The 21,203-nt window shown below is 43.5% G+C and overlaps 1 protein-coding gene across 1 annotated transcript in view; it reads left to right on the plus strand.

The window, feature by feature from the left end:
* Window positions 1-21,203, plus strand: part of ETNK2 (ethanolamine kinase 2) — a 47,828-nt gene that overhangs the window by 14,791 nt on the left and 11,834 nt on the right. Inside the window, exon 3 of the mRNA XM_072137574.1 lies at window positions 11,161-11,292. Coding sequence (XP_071993675.1) covers window positions 11,161-11,292 — 132 coding nt within the window. The remainder of the gene's footprint in view (window positions 1-11,160; window positions 11,293-21,203) is intronic.

The following is a 21,203-nucleotide window of genomic DNA, read 5'->3' on the forward strand; positions in this document are numbered from 1 at the left end:
TGATAGGCCATCTTTTCTTTACTACAGTAATTGTAATCCGATTTTATAGTTTGTGATATCCACAGAAAATATCAGCATCTCCTATTATACATCTGCATTGTAGAATGTGATGTAACATTGATTTTTATATTCCATCTATATAATCTATTACTGGCATACAGTGTATTGTTTGTTCTTAGACCTTCATTTATCTGTCATTGCCTTTATTTTTTAGTGATTTGCAAATAAGACTTGTTGAACTTTACCTTTTTCTCAGGTCTTTGACCCAAAGAAAGGGAAACTGATATGAAAACAATTCAATAGCTGCCCTATGTTTTGTACATGAACTTTATTATAAGGTGCTCCAGTTTTATGAGGTTGGAAAGCTTAGATTTACAGGCTTGCTATTGATTATGGTAAATACTGTACATGAAATTGATTTTATTTGTAGAATACAGTAACCTGTGCTGAGTGTTGTGTTGGGTAGTGTGAATAGTGTTGAAATTCCTTATGGTTTTGGTTTAGTGGGTACAGATCTTGTGCAAAGAAGCTGTGGATTACTGCCATGGCTTCATTGTATTACCTGAGTTGGGTCTGATGCTCCTCAGGTTTATTTTTTTTATATAGTGCCCACAGAGAGACCTCAAACAAGATGATTTGGGACCCTAAACCACCAGTTCATAAGGACCGGTGGGTGGGGTGGTTAAGTTTCCCAAATAGCCCTGATCGGGTTCTTTTTTACTCTGTACAGACAGTCAAAGTTTACTATTATCCCCTCTACTACTAATTTCTGAAATACTAGGTTTAGTTTCTCTATACGAGCGTATACACATGTATCTGTTTTGTTCTCCTTTTTTTATATTAAATGGTTGTCTGAGAATAAAAAAAAATGGTATATTGCTTTAGAGGCTTTTAAAACAATAAACGTGTTAAACTCTGCGCGTCTGGTGCTCCCGTTCACATGTGGCACTGCTAATTACTTCTGGTTTTATTTTCTCTAAAAAAGCGTGCCTACTACAGAAGGAGTTTCAGGCAGTAGCAAGGGAACGGCTCTGTTTGGGACGGCATCGCCAGCCTCCATTTACAAACAGAAACCCAATACTAACGGGTTTTAATATATAGCATTTTTTTTATTTACTAGACAATTCCTTTAACCCCTTAGCGCTCCGCGCCGTAGCTGTACTGCGCAGCTTCCCACTATTGGCGCTCAGCGCAGTACAGCTACTGCGCGAGCGCATACTATTTTAGAATTGTCACCACGTCGCGAGACGTGGTGACATCGGGCTGAAATTTGGGTGACAGAGGCAGGAGGAGTTCCTGTCTCCGTCACCCGACCAATCAAATTGGTCCCGCCCGCCGATCGCCGTGATTGGCCAGTCAAACCTGACTGGCCAATTACAGCGATTTTAGGCTAAAAAACGTGCTTTTAGCACTTTCCTCTTCCTCCAGCGGCACCATTTTGGTTTGGTATCGCTGGAGAGAGGAGAGAGCGTTACTGTGTGCACCAAAATACACTTTTACACTATAAATAGTGTTCTGATCCTTATCTGATCCCTATTGTTCCCTACAAATTCCCATCCTATCTGTTTTTTCCTGTGTCCTGTGTGTTCCCTGTGTGATCGCCTTGTGTGATCCCACGTGTCTTCCGTTTTTCCCTGTCTGTCCCTTCTGAACCCAAACGCACTTTTCAGTGCGCTGTGTTAGCGTTGTTCTGCACTGGACGCACTTTTCAGTGCGCCGTGTGAATAGCGCTGCACAGAATCTTTAGCAATCTTAGCGGTAGTTAGTTTGTCTTAGGGCAAGCTAGGTGCATTTGTAGCGCCTTTTTGCGCGGTGCACATAGGTTTTTTTTCGGTGCCTGGTAATATTTTTTTCCAGAACGCCGTAGGTGTACCCGTACATAGCTACTTTTTGTGTGTGCCATCTGTGCGGCTGGTCCGTGTGGCTTGGTGTGCATTATCTTTTTTTTTTTGTGTGCTATCTGTGCGGCTTGTCCGTGTAGTTTAGTGCGCATAATTTTTTTTGTGTGCTATCTGTGCGGCTTGTCCGTGTAGTTTAGTGCGCATTATTTTTTGTGTGTGCCATCTGTGCGGCTTGTCCGTGTAGTTTGGTGTGCATTACCTTTTTTTTTGTGTGCTATCTGTGCGGCTTGTCCGTGTAGTTTAGTGCACATTATTTTTTTTGTGTGCTATCTGTGCGGCTTGTCCGTGTAGTTTAGTGCGCATTATTTTTTGTGTGTGCCATCTGTGCGGCTTGTCCGTGTAGTTTGGTGTGCATTACCTTTTTTTTTGTGTGCTATCTGTGCGGCTTGTCCGTGTAGTTTAGTGCGCATTATTTTTTTTGTGTGCTATCTGTGCGGCTTGTCCGTGTAGTTTAGTGCGCATTATTTTTTGTGTGCCATCTGTGCGGCTGGTCCGTGTGGTTTGGTGTGCATTATCTTTTTTTTTTGTGTGCTATCTGTGCGGCTTGTCCGTGTAGTTTAGTGCACATTATTTTTTTTGTGTGCTATCTGTGCGGCTTGTCCGTGTAGTTTAGTGCGCATTATTTTTTGTGTGTGCCATCTGTGCGGCTTGTCCGTGTAGTTTGGTGTGCATTACCTTTTTTTTTGTGTGCTATCTGTGCGGCTTGTCCGTGTAGTTTAGTGCACATTATTTTTTTTGTGTGCTATCTGTGCGGCTTGTCCGTGTAGTTTAGTGCGCATTATTTTTTGTGTGTGCCATCTGTGCGGCTTGTCCGTGTAGTTTGGTGTGCATTACCTTTTTTTTTGTGTGCTATCTGTGCGGCTTGTCCGTGTAGTTTAGTGCGCATTATTTTTTTTGTGTGCTATCTGTGCGGCTTGTCCGTGTAGTTTAGTGCGCATTATTTTTTGTGTGCCATCTGTGCGGCTGGTCCGTGTGGTTTGGTGTGCATTATCTTTTTTTTTTGTGTGCTATCTGTGCGGCTTGTCCGTGTAGTTTAGTGCACATTATTTTTTGTGTGTGCCATCTGTGCGGCTTGTCCGTGTAGTTTGGTGCGCATTATCTTTTTTTTTTTGTGTGCTATCTGTGCGGCTTGTCCGTGTAGTTTAGTGCACATTATTTTTTGTGTGTGCCATCTGTGCGGCTTGTCCGTGTAGTTTGGTGTGCATTATATTTTTTTTTTGTGTGCCTGCTAGACGGTTTATCCGTGTAGTTTGATGCACATTATCTAATTTTTCTTGTTCTCTATTTTTTTTTGTGTGCAATGTCTCAGAAGACGTACACCGTGTTGGAGGCATATAACATGCTTGCCTCTGACACCGAGTCAGCTAGTGGGGATGATGGTCCCTTTTACCTATCATCATCCTCCTGCTCATCTTCCAGTGACCTGGAAGGACCCCCAAGAAGGCGCCGTAGGGTTCCAGGGACTTCTGCAATTGAAGTGCCTGGGACTTCTGCAGGAGAAGTGCCTGGGACTTCTGCAGGAGAAGTGCCTGGGACTTCTGCAGGAGAAGTGCCTGGGACTTCTGCAGGAGAAGTGCCTGGGACTTCTGCAGGAGAAGTTTCTGGGACTTCTGCAGGAGAAGTTTCTGGGACTTCTGCAGGAGAAGCGTCTGGGGCTTCCACTGACCCCACATGGGTAGCCCCAGATAATTATACCCCTCAGGTCCCTGACTTTTTGGGCCATCCTGGCATTAACTTTGACACGACAGGGCTCAGAGCTGTAGACTTTTTTAAGTTTTTTTTTGATGAGGAGCTGCTAAATATTATTATATTTCAGACAAATCTCTACGCTGCACAACATATTGCCCAAAACCCCACGTCCTTTTATGCACAACCCTACAGGTGGACCCCTGTCACTGCAGCAGAGATGTACAAGTATTGGGGCATAATACTCCTTATGGGGATAGTAAAGAAGCCTTCAATCAGGGACTACTGGAGCACAGATATACTGTACCACACCCCCATGTTCCGCATGGCAATGAGCAGGATGCGCTTTGAAGCCATCCATAAGTTTTTGCACTACACTGACAACACACAGTGCCCACCCAGAGGTGACCCCAGTTATGATCGGTTATTTAAGGTCAGGCCCATATTAGATCATTTTAGTGCCAAGTTTGCCCAGGCATATACTCCCGCCAAACATGTAAGCATAGACGAGTCCCTAGTACAATTCAAAGGGAGACTTCAATTCCGCCAGTACCTGCCCAATAAGAGGGCAAGATATGGTGTGAAAATGTATAAGCTGTGCGAAAGTTCATCAGGGTACACATACAAGTTCAGGGTATATGAAGGGAAGGACTCCTCTATAGTGCCCCCAGAATGCCCCCCCTTCCTGGGTGTTACAGGGAAGATAGTGTGGGATTTAGTGCACCCACTGCTGGACCAGGGCTACCACCTCTACCTGGACAATTTCTACACCAGCACCACCCTGTTCAAGTGCCTCACTTCCAGAAATACTGCGGCATGCGGCACTGTACGCAGAAATCAGAGAGGTCTCCCTAAGTCGCTGCTTGGGCAAAAACTTAAAAGGCACGAAAGCAGGGCACTATGCAGCGACTCTGTATTGTGTGTTAAGTACAAGGACAAGAGAGAGGTCCTTGTATTAACCACAATACATGAGCACACCACCACCCCTGTCCCAGTACGAGGTGCCAGTGCAGAAGCCCCCAAGCCAGACTGTATTTTAGATTATAACAAATACATGGGAGGGGTGGACTTGTCTGACCAGGTGCTTCAGCCGTACAATGCCATGCGGAAGTCGAGGGTGTGGTACAAGAAGCTGGCCGTGCACATCATGCAGATGGCATTGTATAATGCTTATGTGCTGCATCGATATGCCGGCCAGAGGGGAACTTTCCTGGAATTTCAAGAGATGGTAATAAAGTACTTTCTTTTTGGAGACCAGGAAGGGGGGAGTGCTAGCACATCTGGAAGTGAGGCCACATCACGTATTGTACCAGGGCAGCACTTTCCAGGAGTAGTTCCCCAAACAGCCAGCAAGGGAAGGTCACAAAAGAGGTGCAGGGTGTGCTCCAAAAATGGCATTCGGAAGGACACCATTCATCACTGTGAGACATGCCCAGAAAAACCAGGGTTATGTATGAAAGATTGCTTCCGAATTTATCATACATCCCTGGATTTTTAGAGTACCCTGTTGTTACCCTGACGCACAGCTTATACATCATGCCGCACCTTCCCTTCTAAGCCCTGCCATGTGCCCAGCCTCTAGATTACTGTCCCGTATGCTTTACCCGGGAAAACATGCATCATGATTTTTAGGGTGTTTGTCTCCCATGGCAGCAGCTGGGCACAAAATGACATAATAGATATTTTTTACTATGCACTATCCATTTTGCACTTTTTCAGGGGTCCACCTGTGGGGTTAAAATGCTAACTATACCCCTAGATTAATTCATGGAGGGGTGTAGTTTCCAAAATAGGGTCAGTTCTTAGGGGTTTCTACTGTACTGGCCCCTATTGGCATCTACAAATCTTTCATGATGCCAAAAAGAAAAAAAAAAGTACAATGTCTGTGCTCCAACAAGTTATTCCCTTTTGAGCCCTGCCGTGTCACCATCCTACAGATTATTGCCTCCTATGGGGTATTGCCCTAACCGGGGTAACCCGCAGAATGATTTTTGATGTGTTTTTCCCCAGTGGCATGAGTTGGGCAAAATACTTTTGTCACTTCAATGGCATATTTGATAAATTGCAATACAACTGTTTCTCTGCACTACTCACTTTGTATTACATTTGAGCCAGCACCTTAGGGGTTAAAATACTCATACAAGCCTACATACATTCTTTGAGGGGTGCCCTTTCCAAAATGGGTTCACTACTTGGGCTTTCTATTGTACTGGTACCTCGGGGGTACCCCCCATTACCAATCTAGTGAAAACGAAGCTTGAAAACCTAAATTGTGCTTCTTTCTTCCTGACCCCTGCCGTGTGCCCAGCCTGTAAATTATTGGCACATGTGTGGTATTGCCGTACTCAGGACAACCCCCAGAATGATTTTTGGGGTGTTTGTCTAAAGTGGCATGGGTTGGGCACAGTATATGAGGCACAAAAATGACTTTTTTGAGATAAAAACACAATTTTTACTCTGCACCATTTACTTTGCATTCAATTTTGACCAGCGTGTTGGGGGTTAAAATGATCATACAAGCCTACATACATTCTTTGAGGGGTGCCCTTTCCAAAATGGGTTCACTACTTGGGAGTTTCTATTGTACTGGTACCTCGGGGGTACCCCCCATTACCAATCTAGTGAAAACGAAGCTTGAAAACCTAAATTGTGCTTCTTTCTTCCTGACCCCTGCCGTGTGCCCAGCCTGTAAATTATTGGCACATGTGTGGTATTGCCGTACTCAGGACAACCCCCAGAATGATTTTTGGGGTGTTTGTCTAAAGTGGCATGGGTTGGGCACAGTATATGAGGCACAAAAATGACTTTTTTGAGATAAAAACACAATTTTTACTCTGCACCATTTACTTTGCATTCAATTTTGACCAGCGTGTTGGGGGTTAAAATGATCATACAAGCCTACATACATTCTTTGAGGGGTGCCCTTTCCAAAATGGGTTCACTACTTGGGGGTTTCTATTGTACTGGTACCTCGGGGGTACCCCCCATTACCAATCTAGTGAAAACGAAGCTTGAAAACCTAAATTGTGCTTCTTTCTTCCTGACCCCTGCCGTGTGCCCAGCCTGTAAATTATTGGCACATGTGTGGTATTGCCGTACTCAGGACAACCCCCAGAATGATTTTTGGGGTGTTTGTCTAAAGTGGCATGGGTTGGGCACAGTATATGAGGCACAAAAATGACTTTTTTGAGATAAAAACACAATTTTTACTCTGCACCATTTACTTTGCATTCAATTTTGACCAGCGTGTCGGGGGTTAAAATGCTCACCACAACCACCGATAAATTCTTTGAGGGGTCTAGTTTCCGTAATGGTATCATTTATTGGGGGTTTCTATTGCACTGGCACCTCACGGGCCCTGCCAACATGACATGGCACTCCAAATCCAAACGTGTGAAAACGGAGCTGGAAAATCAAAATTTCACTCCTTCCGTTCTCATCCCTTCTGTGTGCCCAGCCTGTAAATTATTGGCACATGTGTGGTATTGCCGTACTCGGGACAACCCGCAGAATGATTTTTGGGGTGTTTGTCTGAAGTGGCATGGGTTGGGCACAGTATATGAGGCACTAAAATGACATTTTTGAGATAAAAACGCAATTTTTACTCTGCACCATTTACTTTGCATTCAATTTTGACCAGCGTGTCGGGGGTTAAAATGCTCACCACAACCACCGATAAATTCTTTGAGGGGTCTAGTTTCCGTAATGGTATAATTTATTGGGGGTTTCTATTGCACTGGCACCTCACGGGCCCTGCCAACATGACATGGCACTCCAAATCCAAACGTGTGAAAACGGAGCTGGAAAATCAAAATTTCACTCCTTCCGTTCTCATCCCTTCTGTGTGCCCAGCCTGTAAATTATTGGCACATGTGTGGTATTGCCGTACTCGGGACAACCCGCAGAATGATTTTTGGGGTGTTTGTCTGAAGTGGCATGGGTTGGGCACAGTATATGAGGCACTAAAATGACATTTTTGAGATAAAAACGCAATTTTTACTCTGCACCATTTACTTTGCATTCAATTTTGACCAGCGTGTCGGGGGTTAAAATGCTCACCACAACCACCGATAAATTCTTTGAGGGGTCTAGTTTCCGTAATGGTATCATTTATTGGGGGTTTCTATTGCACTGGCACCTCACGGGCCCTGCCAACATGACATGGCACTCCAAATCCAAACATGTGAAAACGGAGCTGGAAAATCAAAATTTCACTCCTTCCGTTTTCATCCCTTCTGTGTGCCCAGTCTGTAAATTATTGGCACATGTGTGGTATTGCTGTACTCAGGACAACCCGCAGAATGATTTTTGGGGTGTTTGTCTAAAGTGGCATGGGTTGGGCACAGTATATGAGGCACTAAAATGACATTTTTGAGATAAAAACGCAATTTTTACTCTGCACCATTTTCTTTGCATTTAATTTTGACCAGCGTGTCGGGGGTTAAAATGCTCACCACAACCACCGATAAATTCTTTGAGGGGTCTAGTTTCCGTAATGGTATCATTTATTGGGGGTTTCTATTGCACTGGCACCTCACGGGCCCTGCCAACATGACATGGCACTCCAAATCCAAACATGTGAAAACGGAGCTGGAAAATCAAAATTTCATTCCTTCCGTTCTCATCCCTTCTGTGTGCCCAGTCTGTAAATTATTGGCACATGTGTGGTATTGCTGTACTCGGGACAACCCGCAGAATGATTTTTGGGGTGTTTGTCTAAAGTGGCATGAGTTGGGCACAGTATATGAGGCACTAAAATGACATTTTTGAGATAAAAACACAATTTTTACTCTGCACCATTTACTTTGCATTCAATTTTGACCAGCGTGTCGGGGGTTAAAATGCTCACCACAACCACCGATAAATTCTTTGAGGGGTCTAGTTTCCGAAATGGTGACATTTTGGGGGGTTTTCTATTGTACTTTTACTTCAGGGGCTCTTCAATTACACTGTGGCACCACAAAATATTTGCAGCCAAATTGGCCTTCCAAATTCCCGGTATCGCTAACTCTGTTCTGGACATCGATGTGCGGGGAAACAGCAGCTGACATCCACATGTCTGGTATTGCCGTACTCGGAAGAAGCAGGGCAAGAAATTAGGAATATATATTTACCTCAAATTCCTTCTGAATGTATCCGTTTTAGGGCTAAATTGGAAAGATTGAAATCAAAAATTGAAATTTCAAAATTTCCACTCCATTTTCATATGCTTCCGGAAAAATAATTAAAGGGTTAACAGACTTCTTAAATGCTGATTTGAATAGGTTGAGATGTTAGGTTCATAAAATGGTGTTACTTGTGGGGGTATATAGTACATAAGCCTTTATACGGCACTTCCAAACTGAATTGATCACCAAAAAGTTCGCATTTTTCAAATTTCAAGAAAATCTGAGAAGTTGCTACTAAAACTTCAAACCTTCTCACATCCATAAAAATAATGGAAACGTAAAACAAATTATGGATATAAAAAGAAGACCAATGGCAAAAGGTTTCTATCAAAAAAAATTTGTGGTATCACTTTTTGTCTAAAAATTATAACATTTGAAACTTTGAAAATAGTCATTTTTTTCAAATTTTTCCTAAATTTTTGAATTTTTACCCCCCAAAAAAGGAACGGATCACCGAAATGACACTACTAACATAAACTACAATGTCTCACGAGAAAACAATCTCAAAATCACAGAGATATCTTAAAGCGTTGAAAAGTTATTACCACAGGAAGAGACACTGGTCAAATTTCCAAAAAAAGTTGCGAGCCTTAACCTGCAAACAGGCTGCGTCCTTAAGGGGTTAAAGGAAATATATCACTAGATCACATCAGTATATCAGTGTTCCCCCTCTGCCAGCATCTGCTCTTCTTTTAGCTTCTTATGCCCTAGTTTTTAAGAAAAAAATATGCTTTTAAAATTATGCAAATGAACCTGAGGGCTCCAGACTCTATAGGAGTTAATGGAGCCTGGAGCCCCTCAGGCTCATTTGCATATTTTTTAAAGTAAACAAGTAAATTATGACAACTAATGGTGAAGTTTTATGTGCCAGATTCCTGACTGTGGACTCTTCCACTAGACTCTATTGGAGAGCTTTTCTCCATAAGGTATATTGCTTCTGGAATAAACTTTTTCTATTTTTTCCAGTGTTCTCTACTGTTCCCAAGCAACCATTTCTACTCTTAGGGAAGTATTTCTAAGCCATCTGCTCCAGCCCACGACCACCCACTTGACAATAAATATTTTACTTAGCATATTATATGCTGAAGGGCTGCGAAGTCAGATACCGTAAAATGTCCTTTTCATGGCCTAATCCTGATATAAGGATTTAGGCCAAGTACCATATTTTCTGGGTGATAAGGTGCACCAGACTATAAGGCGCATTACTAAAAAAGGCCTTATATATGGAATAATTCCATATATAAGGCGCACCGGACTATAAGGCGCAGGTTCCCGGGCCGTGGAGGAGGTCCGGGGGCGTGGTGTGAAAACCGAGCGGAGAGGTAGCAACCAGTGACTCTCCACAGACCCGGCAAGAGGTGAGCGGTCTCCCCAGAGAGATGGGGAAGGGGGTCCGTTCAGGTGGAGGAGGGCAGCGGACCCTACTTACATAGGTCCCCGCTACCGGAGAACGGAGACAGCAGATCTCCAGCGGGAACTGCAGACCACGCGGCAGAAGTTGGTTCGCGCTATGACGCCTGTTGTTCGTGTCGCGTGGTCTGCAGTTCCCGCTGGAGATCTGCTGTCTCCGGTCTCCTGTAGTGGGGACCTATGTAAGTAGGGTCCGCTGCCCTCCTCCATACATAAGGCGCACTTTAGATTTCTAAGGAAATCTTAGGTTTTTATGTGCGCCTTATAGTCCGGAAAATACGGTATTAAGGTGAATACCCTGTATAGGTCTTAGGGCTGCATTGTCATACAGCTCAACTTTAATGAGGTCCTGAGCCAGCGGATAGGACTAATTTTTGCTGTAAAGCGCTACGGAATTTGATGGTGCTATATAAATACAGATTATTATTATGTACATGCTCAGTAGTGAAGCTCATCTGCTACAAATCGGAGGAATAAGGCTTTGGGAAGGAATGCCTTCACTTATGTTAGAACTGCTAGAGTGACCAGGAAATCAGGGCTGTGGAGTTGGAGTCGCAGTGAGGGAATGAGTATTTGGGATTGGAAGTTTGGCTTACCGACTCCGTAGCCCTGGATTCGCCACATTTAAAGGGTGAAACGACTTAATGAAAGTTCCTTGTTAAGCCCTTCCCCCGGGGCATCTACAACTTTTTTCTGATTTTTTTTTTTAGAACCCATGTTGATTTCAGAGAATAAGCAGTGGAATTATTCAGATGCACAACTAGGGCATTTTTGTAATCAACATACCAAAGGCTATTGGAAGCTATTGGAATCAAAATTACTTTCCTGATGACTAGTTCCCTTTAAGCACTGTTTTATAGCATGCATGCCATACATAAGGTATAGATAATGGAATAATGCATATGTGGCTATATCACATAAATCCATGGAAATGATTTAGTAACTGTACATAATTATTTGTCATCTAAGAATGGATTCTGCTGTTTTTTTGACAGCTTGATTGCACATGAGATGGCCAGATATCACTGTATCCCTGGCCATAATGGCTGCCTTCCAAAGGCAGTTCTGTGGCAGAAACTCAACAAGTACCTGTCTATCCTGCATTCTGAAGAAGGACTCCAGGACGGGTATGACTGCATACATTGCAAGGGAAAAATGAATTTGGGTCATAGAAAAGGGACTCCTGGGTAGAGCACAGCATATACACATCTCTACAAACTAATGGTATATAATTATAATATCAGTATTCTCTACTGAGGTGAGGGGGGATCAGACATATAGTATATACAGACCACGTTGATCTTGGGTATTTTGTGTGGTATGTGGAGAGTCAGGGGTGGACTTGTAACTTAAAGTGGTCCTGGAAAAAAATCTTAAATGGGTCCATTTTGTCAGAAGGTAAGGCCAACACAAGTGGGCAGCATCAGCAAATGGTTAACTATAGCCACATGGCTATGGTGGTGGGCGGCCCAGTGTATGAATACATTTTTACCAAGTACACAGCAGTATACACTACAATATCATAACTAAATATTTCAACCTTTGGCTGGATAACACAACCATTCCTTGACTACATACCGTCAACATGGTTTGTATATATAATACCATCATAATGTGGCTACCATCATACATTGGCTTAATAATACCTCCATAAAGTGAATAAATAATACCACCACTGCATAACACCCCTTGATGTAAATTACACAAGCATACTTTAGCTAACCTGCCATAACATATCTGTATAATGCAGACTAAATTATACCCCAATTCAGTGGCTCGAAACGTGGGGGGCATTGTAGTTGACATTAGGGAAGGGGGGCATTACATCTAGACACTCTAGGAGATTATATTGAGCAGTTTACCTGTAATATATAATAGAAATTACCGTATATACTAGAGTATTATCTGAGGTACCAATTTTATTTCACAAAAAACAATAAAATGTCCAGCAGAGCCCTCATTTAAAATAAATATCCATCAGAGACCCCTTTCAAACCCCTTAACGACCTGGCCCTTTTTTGTGTTACGGACAACCGGTAGATATGAACGGGGCACTTGGCACCCCGCGCATGCACAGTCCACTTCCGGGTTTCAATAGCGCTGCTTGGAATGCTGTGCCTCCTCATTGGGCGGGCCATGGAGGTGACAGGGATTATTAGGCGGAGCGAGCGAAAGGCTGGAGCGGCCATGGAGGTGACAGGGATCGCAATCTGTTGCTGATATAAAGTACCGTAAGTAATTGCCGGCAGTATCTGGGGGTTCAGGTAAATAAGGGTGCGTTCGCTGGTGTGATCTCACGCTTCCTTACCAGCCAGTGCACTAGAAGCCAGAGATTCCAGGTAACTAAGGAAGCTTGAGATCGCACCAGCTAATGTATCCTTAGTTACCAGCAGCCCGACTTGCATACAAATTCAACTTAAGTACAACCTTCTGGTCCCTATCTTGTACATAACCCGGGGACTGCCTGTATTCTGGCACTAATAACTTTTTTATACTTCGGTGTACGGAGCTGTGGGTGGTGTCATTTTGTGCAACTTTTGCTGACGTTTTCAATGCTACCATTTTTAGGACTGTATGACCTTTTGATCACTTTTTACTGAATTTTGTTATATTTTTCAAAAGGGCAAAAAATTGCCATTTTCGAATTTTGGAGCTATTTTCCTGTTTTTTTAATGTTTATTTATATTTATAATAGTTCTAGGGAAAGGGGGTGAATTGAATTTTTATGGGTTTTTTTATAATTTTTAAACTTTTTTTGATTTTTACTATTTTTGACACTCCCTACTTTAACCATAGGTTGTATTATCGAACCTTCCATATACTGCCATACTACAGTTTGGCAGTATATGGGGATTTTCCACCCCATCGCACATTGTAATGAATGGGTTAAAACAAGACAGCCTCGGGTCTTCGGAAGACATGAGGCTGTCATGGCGACTGATCGATGGTCCCCAATGATCGTCACGAAGATCTTTTTGAAGCTGTCGGCGGCGATCGTAGGGATAACAACGAGTTATGCAGTATGCAGCAAAGACTTACCGGCTATGGAGAGGGCTCAGTCCGGGATCATCTCCATGTACCTGTACCCGTGTCATGTCGCATGTGTGTGCATTGTGAGACACTGAAGGGGTTAACTGTGGATGGGCGATATGTTTCCCCTAGGTTTTCCTATTTTGCAAGGCCTGAGTGCTGAGTTTGTGTTGTCCAGCACCTTGGACACAGGTGGTGGGAGCAGCCTAATCAGCCTGCATAAAGCTGCTGAGCAGAGCTGAGAGCGTTGTCTCTCTGAAAGGAGGCTGGAGAGCACACACAGCCCTGACCTCTGTGCCTGGAGCAGCGACTTATTTTATGTACTAGTGGTGAGTAAGAGAAACTGTTTAGTTAGCACCCTGACGGGTAGGATATTGTTTGTTTAATGCCTGAATGTAAAGGCTGTTTTATTTTGCTGCTGCAATAAACGCAGACGAGACCTGTTTTGGACTGTACCTTGGTGTCCCTGTCTTGAACTGCATCACAAAACCCCGCTACCACGGTCTCTACTGGGCCAAATCTCCCACAGCATGTACTCGGCAACCTCTGTCAGCTCCCTAGAGATGAAACGGTCATGCGCGGCCGTCTGCTCCATTAATCTCTTGGAGTGACAAGGGATCCGACTGAGGGACCTGGGACCCCTTGTTCTCGGGGTCTGTGGGGGTCTCATCTATAGATAGTGCCTAGCTTGGTTCGTGGGAAAACCCCTTTAATATCCTCCTTTCATAGATATTAAAATTAACAGATGGCTAAATAGCAATCGCTTACAAGATAAGTAACCTTTCTTTAAGAAACAGGTTGCAAAGTGCCCTTTTTAAAAAAAAAAATAACTTTATTTCTATGGTGATGAGGAAGATCTGTATTCTATGCAGACTTGACTGAGCAGAGAGGTTTTACCTTTTTGCTCTGGCTATAGACATCTGTGACCAGCAGAATTCTTTGAAGCAGATTTATTAAGATTTGCACATTCGGGGAGATGTATAAATATGGACCAGTAGGACCAGACAGTCTTGTTCTCCGCCAGATTTATTGCTGTGTCTGACGCGGGATGATTAATCTGGTGCAATATAAGACAGTCAAGTTTTACTTTCCACTCAATTAGTCTAGTTTGCTGTGCCACAGTGGAGCATCAAGGATTGTAAGCCTCCACACACCTGCAAGGTGGCCTTTATTGGCAAAGTCTCCATAAGAAGAGCTCTTCACAGCCCTAGTGAGGTACACACACATATGTATTATATAAACATGTAAACACTAGGCTTGCACGATGCATTGAAACCTTGATACGTGCAACTCTTACTGGAAAAACCTCTGCTGGACCATCTTAAGCCTCTTGCACACGAAAGTATGAAAACATGAACCTGTACGGTACCATTTTTATATGGGTAGCATACAGCCACATTTATATAGGAGTGTTTTCCACCATACCGTATCAAGTATTTACGTTCTAGCACGTTAAAATACGTGCTGCATAAGGTTGTGCACTGTGCGGGTCATTTACTTACCCGGTCCTGTCGCGATCCAGCGGCGCGTTCTCAGACGAGGATTCGGGTCTTCCGGCGATTCACTAAGGTCGTGCGCCCGATTTTCCCCCATGTGTCGCTGCTGCTCTGAAGTCTGCCAAGGTTCGCCGGAGTTCACCAACCTACCCCCGGTGCATGTGAGTGGTAGATTTTGCGACACAAATCGTTTTTTAAATTCCGTGTTTTTTCCGAATCCGTCAGGTTTTCCGATGGCCACGCCCCCCGGTTTCTGTTGCGTCAAAGCCTGCGTCGATGCGCCACAACCCCATCGCGTGCGACAGAATCCCAGGCCAATTCTGTACAAAACGGAAAGATTCGGGAAACCCGGCGGAAAAAAAGCGTTTCGGACCCTTAGTAAATGTGTCCCAGTATGTTGCTGTATACAATACAATAAAGCTTTAATGATCCCTTAGGAAGTTGTGGATATAGACATGCAGTATCTAGGAAAGACCAGAACCAGTGGGAGGTCCAATCTGTCAGCCAGCCAATATCCGTATGGATAAGGTACAGATACAGTGACGTACATGAACATACGGATTGCATATTTACGAATTCATGTGGCACAGAAATACAGGACTGGAGAAGTCATAGGTTTGTGTGAAAGGGGCCTTAATGTCAGAATTTGGTATGAGCCCCAGGAATCCACTGATCATTCTGACTTAATTTGGATAAGTTCATACTTAGAAGAAAAAGTCTCAGGCAGGCAATATTTCGGGACTCTATAGATTCCACGTTGTAGCTCGACCCTGAAACATCAGTCCAAATAGCACCAGTCAGGATAAAATTGAATGTCTTTTATTGAATTAGTGCGGCAGTACTGAGGGGACAACAACTATGAATTGACAACGGGCCATTTTGCTTGAGTGCCTCTGTTGTCACCATCCTGGGACTGCAAGATATAAATGTCTCCCAAGAGTGGTGTCGCCATAGTAACCTATACAACTTGTGTTGGTGTCCTCTCAATAGTAATTACAAAGTGCATATCATACTATCAACATTAAAGGACACACTTCATATACAACACAAAGGACGTGTTATTCCTACATTATTAGGACATCTACTCCGAAATTCCCAATTTTCACATCTATCAATACAGAAGTCCTAGACATATCAGGTAATATAAGCAGATGGGAAGGAGGAGAGCGCATGAAAGAGCAACCAATATATCACGCAAAATAAAGCCAGATGATTTGGTAGGCTCTGTGCAGCGCTGCGTGATCTGTGTACGCTATATAAATAAAGGAATTATTATTATTATCATTCTGATCATTCAGACCCATCATCCCTAGAGCGTTATACTTCATGATGTATTTGGCCTCCTGATGCAATAGAGTAAGTGAGCGATCTCCTCCAGCTGGATGACCTCTTTTTTTTTTTTCCAGGCCTCCAAAGAAAAGCGTAGTATTTCAGGATTGCCTGCATGGCATTCTCTAACATGGGTTATCAACCTAGGACAGCAGTTCCCAGTAGAGATGGAATAAAAGTGCTCCCTAATCCTAGATCAGAGACAACTTATAGTTTTACCAATATAGTATTTTCCAGAGGGGCAGATCACCCCGTAGACCATGAAAGTCGTCCTGCATGTAATAAGACCTGACCCTGTGGAAAAACCTTCCAATCTGGATGTAGATTAAACCTACAATAATTGCAACGGCCACATCTATGGCCTGAGGACAACTCTTAATCAGAACTGCTGGGTCTAATTAGACCCAATACAGTTCTGATCAGCATCACCAGTGACAGATGATGGTTTTCCTATGTAACTGATGCTCTTCTAGATGCTCTAGTTACAGGGAAAAAAATGTAAAATTAAAAAACTGTAAAAAAATCCCTGCTCCACTACAAAAATCATCACCATAGTCGCCCCGGTTTGCCCGAGACTATACATATTATATATGAAAAATGATTGAAACAAAATTGGGAATTCATTAATAATGTTCATTTTGAGTTGATTTGAAAAGAGTTATGGCCCTTAAAGGAAACCTACTATGTGATTTGATGAATTATGAAGCAAACCTTGAAAATGCTGTAGCTACACTGATGCAGAATCATATCATGGTTAATCCCTGTGTTGAGTGGTTTTGAGGAGAAAACAGATATAACATTATGATTAAGAAGCTCTGTCGCTTCTATGGCTGGTTCAGCGCTTCTCCTACCACATTAGTTATTCACTGGTTCACATGATAATGTAATCCCTGGGTTGTGCTCGAAGGCAAAATAATCGATTGCTGCACCATCCCCCAGCTGCTGTGTATGAGTCATCCAGCTCAGGTTGATTAGACTAACCTCCATTTGTAATTACAATCTCCGTGTAATGTGTTTATCTAGGCAGCCAGCCTGACCCAGCTTTCCCAAGGTCCTGAATGTTATAATTGTTTTTTTAGCAAAACCACTCAGCTCAGGGATTAACCAAGATATGATCCTGCATCAGTGTAGCTACAGCATTCTCAAGGTATGTTTGCTTCATAATGCATCAAATCAAATGGTAGGTTTCCTTTAAACCGCCGCATGCAAAAATTTGCTAAAAATGCCCGGCCACTAGAGCCTTTACAGGCCACATAGGATTATATGTATGATGTTGGATATAGGAGTACCTTATTCCTTTCATAGCCTCTAAGTGTGATATATGTACATGATAATCTCTTTTCTTTTTGAGCAATTGAAATGGGAATTAAACTATAATAACACATTACTGGGGTTTAACTGTGTAACTGCTGCCCTCTTCTGGGGAGTTTATCTCACTAGTAGATATAGGGGCACATTTACTTACCCGGCCCATTCGCGATCCAGCGGCGCGTTCTCTGCACAGGATTCGGGTCCGGCTGGGATTTAAGATGGTAGTTCCTCCGCCGTCCACCAGGTGGCGCTGCAGCGCCGAAAATAATCTTAACGCCCCGGAATGCACCATCCCATAGAAGGTGAAGGTGAGCGCTCCCCAAGCGACACATTTTCGGCATTTAAATGCGGCGGTTTTTCCGAATACGTCGGGTTTTCGTTCGGCCACGCCCCCCCGATTTCTGTCGCGCGCATGCCGGCCCCGATGCGCCACAATCCGATCGCGTGCGCCAAAAACCCGGGGCAATTCATGTACAAGCGGCGCAAATCGGAAATATTCGGGTAACACGTCGGGAAAACGCGAATCGGGCCCTTAGTAAATGACCCCCACAGTCTTAAAAGCCTGATTGAGAAAGATAGATAGATAGAGATATATATCTCTCTTGGAGGGTGAGATTTTAATGCCGAGGCCCTTCTTTGTTTTTGAATTTTCATTTTTCATTACCAACCTTCAAAAATCTATACTTTTTTATTTTTCCATGTAAAGAGATGTGTGACAGCTTTTCTGCATAACAAATTGCATAGTGACTAAGCAGTGTACTGAGAAGCAGCAAAAAATCCCAAATGCACAGAAGTTTGTGAAAAAAATGCATTTGCTCCATTATCTTGTATGATTGGATTTTACGACTTTCACTGTGCATCCTAAATGACGCGTCTCCTTTATTTTTGGGGTTGGTATGATCACAAGGCTACCAAATTCCTACAGGTTTTGTTTAATGTTTTCATACATTTACAAAAATTAAAATCATCTGTACAAAATAAAATTCTTCATTTTGCCATTTACTGGCGCTAATAACTTTCATACTTTAGTGTACAGAGCTGTGGGTTGTGTCATTTTTTTAGCAAGATGTGATGATGTTTTCAATGCTATCATTTTGAGGACTGTACGGCCTTCTGACCACTGATAAATTTTTAATATTTCGCAAAATGGCAAAAGTGTCATTTTCGACTTTGGGTGCTATTCTCCGTTACAGGACTAAGCGCCGTGAATAACAGTTATCTTGTACAATGGTCACAGGAACTTACAATCTATGAGGCGGAGGAGGAGGACACAGGGGGTGGGCTGTGCTTATACAATGGCCACAAGAGCTTACAATCTATGAGGAGGAGGAGGACATAGGAGATGACAGTGCTTGTACAATGGTCACAAGAGCTTACAATCTATGAGGAGGAGGAGGACATAGGAGGTGACAGTGCTTGTACAATGGTCACAGGATCTTATAATCTATGAGGAGGAGGACACAGGAGGTGACAGTGCTTGTACAATGGTCACAGGAGCTTACAATCTATGAGGAGGAGGAGGACATAGGAGGTGACAGTGCTTGTACAATGGTCACAAGAGCTTACAATCTATGAGGAGGAGGAGGACATAGGAGGTGACCGTGATTGTACAATGGTCAAAGGAGCTTACAATCTATTAGGAGGAGGAGGACACGGGGTGACAGTGCTTGTACAATGGTCACAGGAGCTTACAATGTATGAGGAGGCGGCACAGGAGGTGACAGTGCTTGTACAATGGTCACAGGAGCTTACAATCTATGAGGCGGAGGAGGAGGACACAGGGGGTGGGCTGTGCTTATACAATGGTCACAAGAGCTTACAATCTATGAGGAGGAGGAGGACACAGGAGGTGACAGTGCTTGTACAATGGTCACAAGAGCTTACAATCTATGAGGAGGAGGAGGACATAGGAGGTGACAGTGCTTGCACAATGGTCACAGGAGTTTACAATCTAGAGGAGGAGGACACAGGAGGTGACAGTGCTTGTACAATGGTCACAGGAGCTTATAATCTATGAGGAGGCGGCACAGGAGGTGACAGTACTTGTACAATGGTCACAGGAGCTTACAATCTAGGAGGAGGAGGCACAGGAGGTGACAGTGCTTGTACAATGGTCACAGGAGCTTACAATCTATAAGGAGGAGGAGGACACAGGAGGTTACAGTGATTTTACAATGGTCACAGTAGCTTACAATCTATAAGGGGGAGGAGGACACAGGAGGTGACCGTGATTGTACAATGGTCAAAGGAGCTTACAATCTATTAGGAGGAGGAGGACACGGGGTGACAGTGCTTGTACAATGGTCACAGGAGCTTACAATCTATGAGGAGGCAGCACAGGAGGTGACAGTGCTTGTACAATGGTCACAAGAGCTTACAATCTAAAGGAGGAGGAGGAGGACATAGGAGGTGACAGTGATTGTACAATGGTTACAGGAGCTTAAAATCTATGAGGAGGAGGAGGACACAGGAGGTGACAGTGCTTGTACAATGGGTCACAAGAGTTTATAATCTATAAGGAGGAGGAGGGAGGCACAGGAGGTGACAGTGCTTGTACAATGGTCACAAGAGCTTACAATCTATGAGGAGGAGGAGGACACAGGAGGTGACAGTGCTTGTACAATGGTCACAAGAGCTTACAATCTATGAGGAGGAGGAGGACACAGGGGGTGACAGTGCTTGTACTATGGTCACAGGAGTTTACAATCTATTAGGAGGAGGAGGACACGGGGTGACAGTGCTTGTACAATGGTCACAGGAGCTTACAATCTATGATGATGATGAGGAGGAGGACACAGGAGACAGTGCTTGTACAAAGGTCACAAGAGCTTACAATCTATGAGGAGGAGGACCCATGAGGTGACAGTGATTGTACTATGGTCACAGGAGCTTACAATCTATGAGGAGGAGGGGACACACTAGTGGAGCATCAATGGCTTCAAGTCTCCACACTCCTATAAGAGGGCCTTATTGGCAAACTCTCAACAAAACAGCCCATTGCCTATTTGTGGTTGCCGTCCCGTCCGTACTGTCACACTCATTCAATAAAGACTTTGATATTTATCCCTATGGTCAAGTGCTACTACTTTTTCTGTTTGTATCAATTGGATAAGCCATTCCTGCACTGCAGCAATCTGTCTGGCTGTCAGAACCCCATTGATCTTTATCCCGGCCTGAACCTCTTAGTATATCTGACAAGGAGTATGTTGGCAGGTGGATATTCAATACACCGGTCTTAATAATTTCCCTCCAATGCTTCTGCGCGACCTGGGGCTTCATTCATAGGGAAAGCATAGGTACCCCATGGGTCCGGCTGTTGATACCCACCCTTACTGATCACCAGGTAATCACCAATGCTGTAGAATTATTCATCTTTATTCACCTTTATGTAGCAGACCCCGTGTGTAGATACTAAAAGAGTTGAAAACTGTACTTTATCTAAAAATGGCAAAGAAAAATGAGAAGAGCAACTTTATTAATTTTTATGGCATCTGCTTATCTTGTGCTTACACAAGTTTTAATGTTTTAGGCCCTTTTCTGGTATTGGTCTATGGTAAATTTACCTGGTGTCTGAATACATGTCTCGTGTAAAGAAAAGGTTACAGAATGTTCATTAACATTATTTGCCTGGCTTAGTGGTTACCAGAGAAACTGCATTGTCTTTATCCAGATTATTCTAATGAGTTTTAGAGATTGCAATGGACATGGCAGATAATTCAACCATTAGCTAAATTGTGCTGTGAGTTATAGGTAATAACCACTACAGTCTATGGTCTAGATCAGACCTGGGCATTGTACGGACCTGCGGCCCTCTTACTATCTCTGACCTGCCCGCTTGAGCTCATTAAAAAGTTTCAGCTCCCTATCATTAA

This window comes from Engystomops pustulosus, chromosome 2 (genome assembly GCF_040894005.1).
Source record: "Engystomops pustulosus chromosome 2, aEngPut4.maternal, whole genome shotgun sequence".
Classification (NCBI taxonomy): Eukaryota; Metazoa; Chordata; class Amphibia; order Anura; family Leptodactylidae; genus Engystomops; species Engystomops pustulosus.